Source organism: Protopterus annectens, chromosome 11.part0 (genome assembly GCF_019279795.1).
Source record: "Protopterus annectens isolate FY-2018-M chromosome 11.part0, PAN1.0, whole genome shotgun sequence".
NCBI classification, from domain to species: domain Eukaryota; kingdom Metazoa; phylum Chordata; order Ceratodontiformes; family Protopteridae; genus Protopterus; species Protopterus annectens.
Window position 1 is genome coordinate 522,437,748 of NC_056745.1, and position 17,240 is coordinate 522,454,987.

Below are 17,240 nucleotides of genomic sequence, written 5' to 3' on the forward strand. Positions count from 1 at the left end.
CTACACAAGGACCCACCTGTTGGATCTGACAGACTGATTGAAAAGGATATTTTTATTTCCAACTAGAAGCACATTACATTTCTTACAGTTTAGCTTTATACCATTTTAGTACACCAAGAAATGGTATAGTCAAGCATGTGCTTGATAAATTGGGTGTCACAAGGTAAGCTGACCATTGTAACCAGTTTGCAGTCATCTGTAAACTTAGATAACCACAAGTCTGGAATGTTAGACTGAGTATCAGAAAGACAGAGGCTGAAAAGGAGAAAGCCTAGTACTGAACCCTATGAAGCACCACTAGTAATTCATTCACATTTAGAGGAAGTTCCTACAACTTTCACTACATGTGCTGTATCAGGCAACTGATTAACTTTCCAGTGGACAGTGTAGGTGTTTACCTTTCACTGATTAAGCTTTTCAGTAATACCTGCATGGAACATTGTGTTGAAAGCTTTATCGAGATAAAGATAGGCATTTTGAATGGCGTGACATTTACTCACAGCTTCTGTAAGATTTTCAAAGAAACTTTCAAGTTTACATTCGCCAGGTGTCAAACCCCTATTACTGAAATGGTAAACCGACCTCACCAACCTTTTGGCATCTCTTCCTGTTTTCATTTTTTTTAGGCAACTGAGCTAGTCACAGATGTGGATATCAGCTGCTTGAGTAGCACATTAGAGATTGCATCAAGTACTATACCAGTGGAAGAGGTGTATTATGTCACCTGTTAGAGACAAGAGCAGTTACCCGTTCCTGATGGTCTTGGAGACAAGGCTGCTTTCAGTCTCTTCACCAAGTCAGATAACCAGCCTGTATTGTAGTATCTAAGGTAAGCAAGAAGGCACATGTTCTTATGCCGTGTGCAGAGAGGTGTTACTCATCTGGCACTGGGCAAGACACAAATATCTCTCTCTTGCTGTCTGTAATTGATTAATATCACATTATAGTTAAAAATAGGATCTGTGGATTGTAGCTCATGGACAATCTAGAGCGCCTTGGTGATCCCTAAAAAAAAAATAAATAAATAAAAGTCCATAACCATCTTGCCATATCCCTTATTAATTCCCTTTGTGCCATGCTCTTCCATCAGGAGAAGATGTCAAGCTCTTCTGCATTAGAATGCAATTAATTCATTCCCTGTTCTTCCAGATGGCATGGTTTTATTTATCTTTTTTCCCTCTCAACTTTTTAAAATTGGAATCTGTGATTAGCTTGTATTTAAATGACAAGCTCAGTTTACACAGATGAGCTCTGCGGGATATTAATCCTGCAAGCCTTTCTTCCCTTTCATGCACTTTAGGATTTTTGCTGCTTCTAGTTCTTCTGGGTGCTTACCTGCTTTTTCATTTTTTATGTGTTGTTAGTTTCTTCACTACCCATCCTGACAGGATAATTTTCCATTACCTTGTTTGGCTTGAAGGCTTCTCACATATCTGCACATTAGCAACAGCTGCTTCGAAGGCTTCATGTACTTCCCTAGCAGGAAATTGGTTTCCTGATACAAAGTTCACAGTCCGTCCAATTTACCCAGCCTTGTGGCATAGAAGGGTGAATCCTTGAGTAAGGCCTAAGTGATCTGTTCTAAATAAGTAATACAAGTGTCTTATGGACTGGGCAGGGGAGGAGCTTGAATGGCCCACGCCATTTTGCTCATCTTTGGGGTAGGGAGGGTTTTTGGCTTACATTATTGATGACTTTGTGTAGCTTTGTGCATCAACTACTGGTAAGAGGCTATACATGAGTGTACTGTGTCAAGCAGGGACTTCCCCAATGAGACAGGGAAACAAGAAGTGTTTGTGTGTGTGTGTATGTTGGACCATGCATGCCTCCTTTCTCCAACCAGGCAGTTATTGTGAGCTGTAAGAAGTCCAAGGGAAGGACTGTACAGGAGCTGATGAAGGCCTGCTCTCTACTACCCATGGCTCACCACTAGGGGAATGAAACAGCCATTAGGGCTTCATGGGTAGGAATATAGGCTGAAGGACTCTTGTCTGGCCTGGCGATGGCTGAATCCCACCCCTGCAGAATGATTTGGATGAATGGATACAGGTAGTGGAGCCACAGGACAGGTGCCCTTTGGAGGATAGAGGGTGGGGAGTTGTTCGATGGGAGTAAAAAAGAACCACCTCTTTTGTACCAGGGACTGCTCCTGCCATCAGTTTATACAAGTGTAGATTATTTTCAGTCAGGCATGTTGAAATGTTTTGGTAAATTAGCATCTACTGTACATCAACACCCCCAGGACAACATTTTATTTTTTTTCAAATAACACTTGTGCTGTTTATTTCAACCCAAAGTTTTTTCTTAAGCTATTGTGTTTAAACCATGATCCGTCATGCCTTTTGCATAGTAATGGCAGAGTCATTTGTATTCATCCATGTAAGGACTCCATATTAGATTTCCTTATCAAGTAGCCAATGAGCTACAATTAATTTGTTTATAGAATTCCAGATTTATGAACAGAGACAAGCATTCTTCGATATTGAGAGAACTACTTAGTAGAGGTGTGTGCCACCTTTTCCATGGCATGTCATTAAGCACTCTTTGAGAGACAGTACTCTATATCAATGCCCTTGAGACGCTGTCTAATTTTTATTTGCTTCTTGTTATTGTATCATCCGTGCAACATGTTTTAGCATGCACACCCACAAGTGTTTGTGTAGGTGCAGACTACAGCATTTTACCCTTTTTCTCAACAGTGAGTTGGAGTAAAACTTGCCTGCTTTCATATATCTAGAGACCAAAGTACAATTTCTGCTAGTACCGGATCCAAGGTATCACCGTTATTGAGAGACGTATTTGACGGATGAAGATTTCCCATGCTAGACATTTTTGCCTTCTAGTGGAAACACAGAACTGCATACTTTTAAATTCGTCTGTGACCTTAAATTTTGTAAACCAAGCAAAACGAGGAGTCATGTCACTGACCTGACGAAAAGCGCTTCACGTTTATTTTTAGCCACCTGCCTGCAGCACTTTTGTTTCATTTACCTTAAGTTGTGTAATAAGGCATTTTGCCTTTGTGTTTGCACAGAAGATTATTCAACACCTTCTTGCTGCTGTTGTAGCATTGTGATTGTGTTAAAAGTGGAAGATATGTTTGACATCTCACTCATTTCATCAAATTTGATTTTCTCTCCATTAGCAACCCAAAATAAAGTCACTCTTTTTGTTGCTTTTATATCCAGCCCACCGTCCCCATAAACTAGTTACTTTTTGAGACATTTGAGATCATAGTTTTGACTGAGATAGTTTAGGTTTAGAGTTGGATGATGTTAGAATCACTTTAGATCCAAGTTAAAGTAGATGGCTGCAGTTCTGATTAAAGTTTTATGCAGTTTTAAGTAAAGGTGCCATTTCTTCCTTAATAATGACAAAAATGGATTTAAAATGGATTGAAAACCAGATTCAGGATATTATGAAGGAGATGGTGTGTATGAGTTGGAATAGTGCCACACCCAGTTGATAAAGAGCCAGAAAAGTGCTGTGGTTAAATGCTGAGAACTATACAGTAGTTTAGAGGCCTTTTGAATCATGTTACTAAACTTAACTAGTTTATTTGATACTTACTTGAAAAGGTATCACAAGACTGTGAGTGATGAAGTTTGTGTTTGGGCATTTGGAAATAGTAGAAACTGCAAAAGAAGGAAATATCAAATTTTCAAGATAATGTAGGAAAAACAAAATGACTGAGAAAAGTGAGTGTCAACTAGTAAACATGGAATATATGTCAAGAAAGCAGAATCTAAGTCCATATGGATTTTTTAGGAGTTAAAAAAGTAAAGCTTTTGGACTATGTTAAAAGTAAAATGGTGGAATTGGTTGGGAATGAGAGAGACTTCCTTGCTGTTGCACAGGTGAAGCATGTGTCATTGCAAGAGACTTAAGTTTAGTATGGAAAGCCAAGGTCTATTTTGATTGAACTTCTGACTTGCTACACACACACACACACACACACACACACACACACACACACACACACACACACACACACACACATATGTCAAAAAAAAGTCCTGTGAAGAGTAAGTCTGCATTTGTGGTAAATGGCTAATCCAACATGAAAAGGAAATATTACTTGAGAATAAGGCATGTGATAAAGGAGTGTAAATGGAAGAGGCAAAATTTGTGCTGACATATTTGGATATAGTGAAGGGTTTTGGAAACAGCAGGCTGTTAGTCCAACTATAAAACTGAGAAAGCAGAACACACTGCACCAAGCACGTTAGTTACCCCAAAATAAACAAACTGAGTAACAGGATGACCACTTAAGCGCTTATGTCTTAAAATCCAGACTTCATCAGAATGAGGTTAATCATACTTCCAAATGAGTTGAAAGAATTTATTGTTTATATTAATGGAACTACATCCTTTTTGGAGTTTACTTATGATGTAACTATGATAAGTTCTGTTACTTGAATGTTGCGATTATTAAGGACAGCTGTTCCAATAAGTTTGTTTCCGATATTTACTGAAAGCCCACCTACCTAAACTCCCTATTACACTAAAGTGGTTGTCACCATTATTTTCAAAAGAAAGCTCTAGTTAAGGGGCCAGTGGTGAGATTAGTGAGAATGGTCTCCAATGAACAGTTATTTTTCCAGGAAATTAGTGTTTTGGATAATACATTTGAAAAGATGGGTTACCCTATTACCTTTTTTCCATTGTATTCAGGACAAAGTAGTTAATAAATGGAAAAGGGTGCATATTTTCCTATTTTGGGTTTGAGTATTGAGCAAAGTGAAAATAATGACAGGAAAGTAGAATGTTTTTCCTGTGCTTTGATCTCTACATATTTTGTGGATAGTGTGGCTATTAGGGACAACATTTGTCATAATTGGAAAATTTTTAAAGTCCATGGCATACTTATTGTCTTAGAAAAAAAAACAAGACTTATTATAGGAAGGGTATTAATTTTAAAAAGTTAATATAAAACAAGGAAAGGGGTACTATTAGTACTAAAACAAAAAAGGGCACTTATAAGTGCGGGAAGTGTAAGAGAGAGAAAATATTTACATTAATGGTAGATGGATTACTGGAATGGATAGATATTTTAATTGTGGAACCAAAGGGCTGGTCTTTATGGCTACCTGTAAGAAAGGTACAACATTTTACATCGGGGAAAACAGAACGTTGTCTTAGAACTAGGATCTATGAACATGAGTATGATGTTAGGAACAAAAACACATTTAATGCATTATTTAGACATTAATAATTACTCAGATCATGGATTTGTTTTCCAGGTCCTTGAAAAAGTTGAGCCAAATGTGAGGGTGTCCCTGGAAAGAAGTCTGAAAAATGTGAATTAAAATGGCAGTTGATTACTGATGCTGAAACAATGCCAGGACTTAATGATTATTCTTCTGTTACAAGCATTCTAAAACTAAAATTATTACAAGTATAGAGTTCATTTTAAATTATGTATTTTTATATTAAATATTACATTTTATATAGATGTTTTGTACTAATTTTTAACAGTCTTATATAGAGTGTTCTACAAAGTGTTTTATGAAGAGGTTGTCTCTGAGGAAGAGTCATGTGACTTAATATGGGCATTTTAAAATGGCAGTGTTATTAACTAACCTGATTCTGATGAAAAAGCTTAATCTGTTTTTTTTATTAAGCCATGTATTCACTGGTAATCTTCTTATTCATTTTATTTTGTGGTTGCTTCTGTGCTTGGCATGGTGTGCCCTGCTTTTTCAGTTTAAAGGCAGAGTGTTACTGATTGATAATCAAGAGAACACAATGTAGAAAAATGTAAGAATTACCAGAGGAGATGAATCAAATGCAAGTTGACCAAAAGGGAGGTTTTTTAGATTAGATTAAGCAAATATTTGAATATTGAAGGCTTGCAAGAAAAGATAAGATCAAAGGAAAAATATATTTTAAGTACGTGCTGCCTCTGGAACAAAATGGCTTGATTGGAAAGTATTATGTGAAAGTAGGGACTAGAGTGCCTTTGAAGGTAAGCAAGTTATGTATAAGAAAATGGATATTAATCATTAAGTACAACTGAAAAATGTGGCTTTTATGTAGTAAAAGCCTATTTATTTGTATTAAGCTTCATTTTTTTAAACCATGACATGTATATTTGTCAGCTTGTTACAGTTTTTTATAAAAATAATGATTACTAAATTTTGTGAAATATATACAAAGTTAAGGGTAAACTTACTAAAGTAATGTTTTTTTTTTATTTCATAGTCCAGCTAGTTTTAACAATACTAGTAGGTAGAAGGATATGGAAAAATAAAATAGAGTCTTTCTACAAATGGAAGTAAATCTTATAAGTGTGGGACAGTTGTAAAAAACTCTTATGTATAATTTAGCAATAACTGAGTGGTATACTGAAGATTTACCTATGGTAGGTGGGGTTTGAGGTTGAAGCCCAAGTGATTAAACAAAGGCAACTGTGGATAAATCTTCAATATACCCACACCCAAAAGTCGGTTATTGCTGTTATACAATACATTATTTAAGAAATTACTTACTTTTCTTAAAGAATGTCTTTGTGGAATGGTGCAGTGGTACACCTCTGCGTTGTTTCTGCATTCTTCCGCTTTGCTGATGTACTGGCATACATATAGGAATTATGTTCCCATCTTTACACTGTATATTAGTGTTTTATTTTTGGAAAATATGTGAAATACAGGCATTTTAGAGGCATGAGAGCGACAGGGCAAAAATACAAGGAAAATCAGGTACATTATACAGAACTAAAGAAATGTACCTGTTTTTCTGTGCCCTCCATTATATACTTCTGAACCTGTTATCTCAAGAAATGTGCAAAGACTTGAATAAATAGGACAAAAGCCCGTATTGTAAATGTTGGTCTTATAAACTTAGAAAGCTGCTAGAATAACAGGATTTATGCTATCGGGCATTGACTTCCATAGCATATGTTAATAGAAGAAGGTTTTTTTTCTATTTGTATATGCTCGATTTCAGTGGGCACGCTGGTTGGTCTGAAAAGCAGCGTGCACATTTTTGAATACTAATGAGCTACCATTGTATAATTTCAAATAAACAGTTGGAATAGAGACTTATTTTATTTTTAATTTTGAATGTCACATTAAATATTTTGAATAAATGTCACTAAATACATCTTAACATTCCTGTTGAAATGTTAGGTATAGTTTCTTTTAGAAGCAGGTTACGTTTGACATGATAAATATCATAGAATACAATAGAAGAAATACTTTTCTTATGTAGTAAAGTTTAGACAAGAATTGGTTTTATTAAAATATTTGATTCTGTAAATGTGTATGGTATTTAAAATACTAAACTTTAGAAGCAGTTGCAGTGAATTTGGAAGTTTTTTCTATGATGCCTAGTGTGGGCAAATATATGAGCAAAGTTTAAAAAGGTATGTTTTAAATTGTTAATTATTATTTTTGTCAGTTTCCTTTAAAAAACTATGCACTATGTACTTATAAAGCATTATTTAATGTTCCAAATATTAGACCTTAGTAATGAACAGTTACTTAGTACAGGTGTTATAAGTCAGCTGTGCATACATAATTTAACTCTGATGGATGAAAGACTTAGATATGAGATACATGCAAGCCGCAAGGAGGCTAGCACTGATTTATCAGATAACAATAAGGGGCTTAGCATTGAGTTAGAAGCCTTTCTTTATGAACATGTTACTTGAGAGGTGACTTATTGTGAGGTGTAATGCTGTTCTTTCAGATGAGTTGAGTATCATTCTTTAGGTTTTGTGGTTGTCTGGTTTGTTTTTTACTGCTAGGTTGGTGAGGGATGATGAATCATTTGGTAACTGAGCTGACCTGGAAGTTGTAAGTACATGCCGGTCTTTCTTACAATGTTTAACATACCAGACTGCATTTGCAATGGTGCAACGTTAAAAAGAGTGATTGAAGAAGTGCAGTATCTCCTTTGCTCCTGCGCATGTTACTTATAGGTGGTAGCAGTGATTATATTGCTGAGTCATGCACAAGTTTAGGCCAGGTAGGAATGAAATATGTAAAATGAGTAATGATAAAAGTAAAAGACTGGATGCCTTCTCCTTTTATTTGCATTAGCAGGCTGACAGTAGGACAAATGTAAAATTGGAAAAGTAAAGGAGGATTGTTACCATACTTTGGGAAGATGTTTTCCTTACAGAGGTCTTGAAATGGATTAAGATGATCATATAGGAGGAAGAGCAGTTTGAATAAGATTAGGAAAGGGGATACATTTTATGTTATAAAATAAAAAGGCATTGCAGCTGGAGAGTAAAAACACTTTAATATAGAAATAACAAGAGATAGGTAAGCGCTTTCGAGGTTGCCCTCTTCTTCAGACCTTACTAAAACAAATTCACAATTTAAAAGTTTAAATGCAACTAACAACCAATAAAAACAGACATAAACTAATGAGGCAAACCTCTTTTTCTCAGAAGAGGTTTTAAAGAGACAGCACTATTCAGGCCAGGTGGAACATAAGCTTTAAAATCAACAGTCCATCTTAGCTCAATATACTCTGTCTCATTACATAAATCTCCCTCTCTTTGACTCTCATTAATTTTCTGTAAAACCAAAAACTTAAAATTATGATCCATGCCGCACTCAGATGCATGCTTGGCCAGTGCATTTGTCAATTTATTTTTACATATGTCATTCAGATGTTCCATAACTCTCTCTTTTAGCATACGATGGTCTTACCGATATAGAAACTACTTCACAAATTTTACTTAGCCATATATACTATGTTCTTAGTACAACAGTCTGCATAAAAAGAAAACCCTATTGGCTTAGAAGACAATGGATGCATAACCATGCAAGTTGACCATATACAACAACAAGCTTTGCAGGCTCTACAAAGCTGTGAAGTAAACCATTCATGTGTTCTTTTGTGCTTATAACACAAATGTTGCTTTAGGTTCCTGCTGTTCTTAAAACTAAATTTAGGGACAGGTTTTAAAACCCTACTAATTTGGGGGTCTGTTAACAAAATAGGCCAATTCTTTTTCACTATCTCACAAATTTTATTAACATCCCTAGAAAAAGTTAAGCATAACCTATTCACCATCTCAGCACCTACTCTTTCATCATCCTGTACAATAATAGGGGACTTATCAGAAAAGAAGGATTTCATTTTATGGCAATCTAACAAACTCACTTCCTTCATTGCATTGTTTATTTCTTCAGTTTTGTAACCCCTATTCTTAAGATCTATATACAAACCATCTAATGCCTCTTCTAGATTTTCCACATCAGTGTGCAATCTCATGCAACAAAGTACCTGGTTCTTTACAACATTTTTGGTAATATGCCTGGGATGCATACTAGAGCGATGAAGAATATTATTTCTCCTACAACTTTTTCTGAACAGCCTAGTTGATATATTACCAAACATATTCTTACCAACACTAATGTCCAAAAAATCAATCTTAGCTTGGGAATAATGTAGAGAAAATGACAAGTAGGAAGCGGTATTCCCAAGGAATTGCACAAACCTCTCAAGCTCTACCTCATTGCCATGCCAAATGAAAAAGATGTCATCCACAAAACGTTTATAAAAAGTGACATGTTGTTTAAACGTTTCATAGCAAAAGACTGACTCTTTTTCCCAATTGGCCAGCACAATATTAGCATATGTCTTTGCACACGCTGTGCCCATAGCAACTCCTACTTTCTGGAGAAAATATTCATGTTCAAAAAGAAATATGTTGTTCTCTAAGATCAAATCTAAGAGTGCATAGATCATATTGACCTTAGTGGTGGAGAACCTGCTTTCTTTTGTTAAACATTGTCTCACATTCTCATCATTGGGGATGACAGTGAACGAAGAGTTCACATCCAAGGTAACAAAAAATACACTTCGAATCTCAATATCACCCCTAGAACTGGCCCATACATAAAGTTGTTCCAGAAATTGTTTACTGTCCCTCAGCACATTCTCTACAGTGTTTAAAACATTTCCAATCTGCTTTTCCACATATATAGACATAGGCTCTGTGAGCCACCCCCTTCCAGATACAATAGGTTGGAGAGGGGGATTCAATGGATCTTTGTGTGGGTGAGAAGTGAAAGTATGCTAGATGTGTCGAATTATGTGATAAGGAAAATAAATCAGTGTCTGCTTTTTTAAGGGAAGTAAAGCAATTCAGAGTATACCAGTGATGCCCTACATGGAATGTCAGTATGATGTACATTACACAACTGTTTAAGAAGTTGAAGCTTAAAGTAATGATTGGCTAAAAACTAAGTTTAATGTTCTGCTGAGAATAGTGGTTAAGTACTACTTGACAGTGATCTTAGAAGTATTACACATCATTTACTAAAAACAGGAAATCTATGCATTATAAATGTTTTACAATGTTCAGTGTGTTAGAAAAAACTTGAAATGAATATTAATGAAAAGGAAATTGAAACTGTATATGTTTGTGTGTGTATATGTGTGTATAGCGGATATAAAAATTGTACACACTGTTGTTAAAATGCCAGCTTGTGATATAAAAGAATGAGACCACAATAAATCATTTCAAAACTTTTACCACCTTTAATGTGACCTATAACCTGTACAATTCAATTGAAAAACAAACAAATCTGTTAGGGTAAAAAATAAAAAACGTACAATATGCTGGTTGCATAAGTACTGTGGTGGTGGTGCTGCGGTAGCGTTGTCGCCTCACAGTTAGACATTGCCCGTTCGATTCTCAGTTAGAGCGTCTTCTGTGTAGCGACATGCGTGAATTGGCGTTCCTTCATTGAAGGTTGTGCGTTAGGCCTGGCAAGCCAGTACGTAAAAATCTTCTGCCAATCATTAGCGGACTGGAGTTCCGCTGTGGCGACCCCTAACCGGGAAAAGCCAAAAGACGCAAGACATGCTGGTTGCATAAGTGTGCACACCCTTAAACTAATACTTTGTTAAAACACCTTTTGATTTAATTACAACATTCAGTTTTGGGTGCACACCTGCCATCAATTAAAGAGACTCTGATTAACCCCAAATAAAGTTCAGCTGTCCTAGTAGGATTTTCCTGACATTTACTTACTTGCTTGCTACAGCAAAAGCTGTGGTTCGCAGAAAGCTTACAAAGCATCAAAGGTATCTCATTGTTGAAAGGTATCAATCAGAAGAAGATCGCTCCAAGATCGCACTACAGTGGGGAAAAGGGAATATTCCCTTATCCCTGCTGTGTGTTCTCGATCACCACCACCACCACTCGACCTCGATTCCTGTACTTTTACGAAAGTTTCGCAAAAAGTTTCCACAATATTGGATATACCATGGAACACAGTGAAGACAGTCATCAAAAAGTGGAGAATATATGGGACAACAGTGACATTGCAAAGAACTAGACATCTCTCCAAAATTGATGAAAAGACAAGACAAAAACTGGTCAGGGAGGCTGCCAAGAGACCTACAGCAACACTGAAGGAGCTGCAGGAATTTCTGGCAAGTACTGGTTGTGTACTACATGTGGCAACAATCTCGTGTATTCTCCATGTCTGGACTATGGGGTAGGGTTGCAAGATGGAAGCCTTTTCTTACACAGAAAAACATCCAGGCCCAGCTAAAATTTGCAAAACAGTATATCAAGTCTCCCAAGAGCATGTGGAAAACTGTGTTATGGTCTGATGAGACCAAGGTTGAACTTTTTGTCCACAACTCCAAAAGCGTTTGGCACAAAAACAACACTTTGCATCACCAAAAGAACACCACCCCCACAGTGAAGCATGGTGGTAGCAGTATCATGCTTTGAGATTGCTTTTCTTCAGCTAGAACTGGGGCTTTAGTCAAAGTGGAGGGAATTATGAACAGTTCCAAATACCAGTCACTTTTGGCCCAAAACCTTCAGGCGTCTGCTAGAAAGCTGAAGATGGAGGAATTTCACCTTCAGTATGACAATGACCCCAAGCATACATTGAAATCAACAAAATAATGGCTTCATCAGAAGAAAATTAAAGTTTTGGAATGGCCCAGCCAAAGCCCAGACCTAAATCCAGTAGAAAATCTGTGGGGTGACCTGAAGAGGGCTGTGCACAACAAATGCCCTTTGACAAATTTGGAGCACTTTTGCAAGGAAGAGTGGGCAAATATTGCCAAGTCAAGATCCGCCATGCTGATAGACTCCTACCCAAGAAGACTGAATGCTGTAATTAAATCAAAAAGTACTTCAACAAAGTATTAGTTTAAGGGTGTGCACACTTATGCAACCAGCTTATTGTACATTTTTTATTGTTTTTCCCCTAACCAATTTGTTTTTCAATTGAATTGCACAGAATACAGGTCAGATTAAAGGTGGAAAAAGTTTTGAAATGATATATTGTGGTCTCATTTTTTATATCACAAAAACCTGGCATTTTAACAGGGGTGTGTACTTTTTATATCCAATATAAATATATATATATATATATATATATATATATATATATATATATATATATATATATGGATCTAGGACAATTGATCAAAAGACCAACTGTCCAAATCCAACCCTACTGAACACCGTTTACCCAAACTGCTTCGGTAAACAGAAGTTAAAACACACACACACATACACAAAAACAAAAAAAAAAACGCGCACACCATGTTTACGCCCCCCTGCACCAGCTACACCCCACTACTTTTATATTCTCACTCCAAGATCGCACTACAGTGGGGAAAAGGGAATATTCCCTTATCCCTGCTGTAGTCCGATCTCGCCCACTACCACTTCGCCCCGATTCCCTGTACTTTTACGAAAGTTTCGCAAAAGCACTTTTTTCATTAAAAAGTGCTTTCACGAAACTGTGACAGCCCGTTCCACTTTCGGTGAAACAGTCTTTTGGTAGACTGTCCTAGACCCATATATATATATATATATATATATATATATATATATATATATATATATTTTTTTTTTTTTTTTTGATGTTGATGTCCATCTAACAGCAGTAAAACTGTTATAAAAAAAGTCTTAATTGACTTTTCCAAAGGGCAAATTGCCCCTGAGAGGATAGCTAAGCTTGTGTGCATCACTATGCATCGTACTCAAGGTGAAACAATATTCTGTACTTTGCACAGCAGTACCTTCATTACTGTGTTGGCCATATCTTTGCTGTTCTGTCTGACTTTGTCTGCATGTGACAAGAATCTTTTGTTCCTTACCATTTGTTTTTCATGCAGTAGACTAAAACCATTATTATGTCTGAAGATGAAATTCCAGCAGCAGGGGTATAGACACGTCTGAGCAGTTGTTACCCAAAACGTATGCACTTGACCCTTGTATATCTTAGAGTTTTCTTTCTGCATATACAGGTAATGTTAGTTAGAAATGTTTCCATGAGGACTTGGCACTTTACCAATAAATCCTGCCAGCACTACCTTTTGCCAGAGCCTATTTCTCTTACCTATTTCTAATATAGTTTGTTGAAGTAATTTTTAGCTTTCATACTGGAAAGTAGGGAATAACTCTGTCACATAGGAGAATATTCTGCAAAAAAATGTGGAGATTGCTAAAGTGGCTATTTTAAGAGCTGTTTTACTTTTCTCCCAGTTTTCCTAGATTACATTGCAACAATAAATGTAAATGGCTGCAGTTCCATTTTTGTCCTAATTTTGTTTACATTGAAGCCTTAAAGTTGAAATCATGGCATTCCAAGCTCAGTTTGCTATGTACTTTTGTTGCATAACATAGATATACTAATTTAAGTAATTCACATGCCACATAGTTACTCAGGACAAAATCAGTCTTAAGAGAGAGTTTTCTACGTTTTTACTCAGTGACTGCTACTATTCTAACCTTAACAGTGTGATATATCAGGAATTATACAATATATCCACTGTTTACAGTGGAATAAATAGTGTTATTTGACTCTTCTCGGACTGTGTTGCTGGTTTTTCTAACCTGGTTTTTGGATTTATTTAGTTTCTTGCCTTGTTTGTGTTCCCAGGAATTATACAATGACTAGTCATTGATATTCCAAAACGAGCACGCTGATTGGAAAGCCCAATCAGCGTGCCTGTTGTAAATCCTAGCATATACGAATGGAAAAAGGTCTGGTCGCCCAGACTTTTTTCCATTGCCATATACTGTAACTTTTATTTATTTTTTTTTTACAGAAAAAAGAAACTGTAATCTGGACTCTGGACATAGCAAGGAGACAGGATGGAGAAAATACTAGGAAAATCAGTTACGTTATTCAAAACTAAACAAGCGTACCTGATTTTCCTTGTATTTCCTCCATTCTGTCTCTCTCCTACCCATAAACCGCCTGAAACCCTTTTTTTTTTTTTTTTTTTTTTTCAAATTAAAAAAAAAAAAAAGAAAACAAAAACGCAGCAACAGAGTCCTTCTTTTCTCTGTTGCTTCCTTTCCAAGAAAGCACTGATGTACTGGGTATGTGTGGGAATGCAAGTCCCATGCCCATGCTCAGAAAAAAAGCAACAAGATATATACCAGCTGCGTGATTAAACCACACAACCATGGGTAAATCTTAATATACCACACCAATGTCGTTGGTTATTGCTTAATGATTTGTTTGTTTGGGAAAAGCGTTTGATATTAATGCTGAAATCAGCGATATCAGTGTAATCAGTGTTACTTGTTAGTGCAGAAAATTTAGATTACTTAAATTTTGTTCTGTTTTCTTGCATGATTTAGAGAACTCTGTCAGAATTTACGTGTTTTGTTCATTTTCAGGTAATTCCAACAAAGGACAGAATAGAAGGCCTTAACGCTTTTAGAGAGAAAAGACCACCTCGTTACACTGGGGAGTAAGAAAAAAATGTAGAAGCCTATGCACTGATCCAGGTTCCTTCGGACAAGACCTGCATCTGAATTTCCCATCTTTCCATTCACACTCACTAAGGCAATAAAATTAATAAAAATGTTGCCAGTTGCATTAAGGTGGTTAAAGATATGTGTGAGCAGGTAGATTTCATACAGTGACAGTATGGAGTGAATCTTTCTTCACTGTGCTGATTAAGGCATTACAGGATTGTAGGAGTTGAATAGTAACGTTTCAGATATGTAGTCACATCGTTGTGTTTTACAATAATTTGAAAATGACCATATTATACAGCTGTAGCCATGACATCCATTGGATAAATGTATTTTCATAAAAAGAAATATTACCTCTACATAATAAAGCCATATTAATGTTTTATCTGGGGTTTAACCTTCAGAGTACAGTCTTATTTCTTGATGCTTTAAAAAAATACTGAGTGCATAAAAAGAATATCTTACTTCTAAGATAACACCACAAGGACTGAAGCACAGCTCAGTTGGTTTACTCACAGAGATTTACTAATGTTCTTTTCAGTGCTAGATGTGCTGTAGTGAAATAAAACTGAAAAGCAGAAACAATGGTTATCGGAATTACTTATCAACATGTATGACAGAATAAAAAACATGTATAACAGAATATATCACCACTACTGAAACGATGTTATAGTAGGAAAGTCATTTTATTTACCAATGAAACTGAGTCTGCTAGAGCTCCTGTAGGAAACGTCACTATGAAGAAAAGCATATTTTTTTCTGCCATATCAGAAGAATTGATGAAAATACAATCAAAGCACTGGCAAATAAGGAAACTGCTGGTTCGTGTGCCATTGACAGATATATTAATTTGTAAGGTAAATTGTCATTTAAAAATGTAGGAATTACATTTTATCATTTGCAGCTGCAAGTTGAGGAGATACATATCAGCTGTTTTAAGCTTACACCATGTCAGCTGCTTTAACCTTACAATACACATTTGAGTATGACATAACAAAATTTAGCAGAAGTATGTACATGAATAAGATTTCTTAACAGAAAGCTGATGCATTTCCTAATAAAAGCAGTTAAGTGTAACTGTCAGTGGTAAAATGTCAAAAAAGATCATAGTCTTGTATTTAAATTGACATCAGTAATAACCAATACATTTGACTGTGCACTAACTCTGGGTATGTACCAACAGCTGCCAGAAACTCTAAAATGGCAGCCAGCATTTTTAACTTGAGGCTATATCTACTGTAGTCTTCCTTAACCAGAAGACTTCCCCAGGAATTCATTAAAGACCTGGCTCACACTTGAAAGGCTCTTCCAGCGCAATGTGCCCATTTGTGATTCAGGAACATGCAAGCTGTGACTCACTTGGACTTAAATTTACTTGTTTCCTGAATCTCAGATAATACTGCAACAAGCAGCACATGGCTGATCTGCACATCAGGTAGTAACCTTCTTATGTAGAAGTGGAATCCCCCACTCCAGTCTCACACACACACACACACACACACACACACACAGACTACAGTTCCTATACCCATCCCTTCCCTGTCATGGCCCCATACCCTCTGTAACACTTCAGTGCCATTATGACATATGTGACTTAGACCCTGGTGGCCTACTTTATCCTTCAACTCTCTGACACTCGTCACAATGTTGGTGCCATTACAACTCTTTAAACAGTGAGCCCTGGTGATCTAGTGGTTCCACCATCCCAGATCCAGGTACTACCATTGATGCCATTACAGCTCATAAGTGTGTGTCCGGTGTCCTCACACCATCATGCTGAATGAGCCTTAGGACACTCTGAATATCCCCTGGTTTCTAGTGTATCCCCCACACTCCCATCCCCATAGTAACATTGATGCCATTACGGCACTTTTAGAGACTTCTCCCTGGTGTCCTGTGGTTCCCCTCACCCCAATCCCCATAGTAATGTTGGTGCCATCATGGCAATGGAATACTGTGGTTAGGTTGTGGACAAAATGCCAGTTTCACACAGCTAAAATAGTCACCAAGAAAGAGTACACTTTCTGCTTTCCTGTGGAAGCTGAAAGGCCTAGTAAATGTGTCAAGGAAAGGGAAACAAAACAAAACCTGCTTTATATTTCACTGAAAGAGCTTCAGTGCTATACAACATTTATTATTTATTTTTTACTTATTTATGTAGGTATTTAATTAATTTAGTTATGCTCTTCCATGGGGAAAAAGAGAGAAAGACACCATGCCCCTGCCTGTAATGTCCAAGTTCATTTCTACATAACTTAGGTACCCAATCCCACCCTTCACCTAGAAATGTTTGTCCTGATTACTCAGGAGAACAGCTGTATGTCAGAACCAGTGTCTCTGCAGTTCCGTAATGCTTGGATAGGAGAGAGACAGAAAGAGAAAAAAGCACAAGAAAAATACATTTTCACCCCTTCACATTTACGTTTGGAGATGGTTGTCTAGTGGGTTAAAGGAAGAGATCTCAACTTCCTTCAAGAAGGGTACCAGACTTTTCAGCCTCCGCAGAAAAGTGGAAGTCGGTTTT

The 17,240-nt window shown here is 36.7% G+C and overlaps 1 protein-coding gene across 1 annotated transcript in view; it reads left to right on the forward strand.

The window, feature by feature from the left end:
* Positions 1 to 15,101, forward strand: part of AUH (AU RNA binding methylglutaconyl-CoA hydratase) — a 1,941,763-nt gene extending 1,926,662 nt beyond the window's left edge. Inside the window, exon 10 of the mRNA XM_044088029.1 lies at positions 14,636 to 15,101. Coding sequence (XP_043943964.1) covers positions 14,636 to 14,713 — 78 coding nt within the window. The 3' untranslated portion in view covers positions 14,714 to 15,101. The remainder of the gene's footprint in view (positions 1 to 14,635) is intronic.
* Positions 15,102 to 17,240: the final 2,139 nt, after the last annotated feature.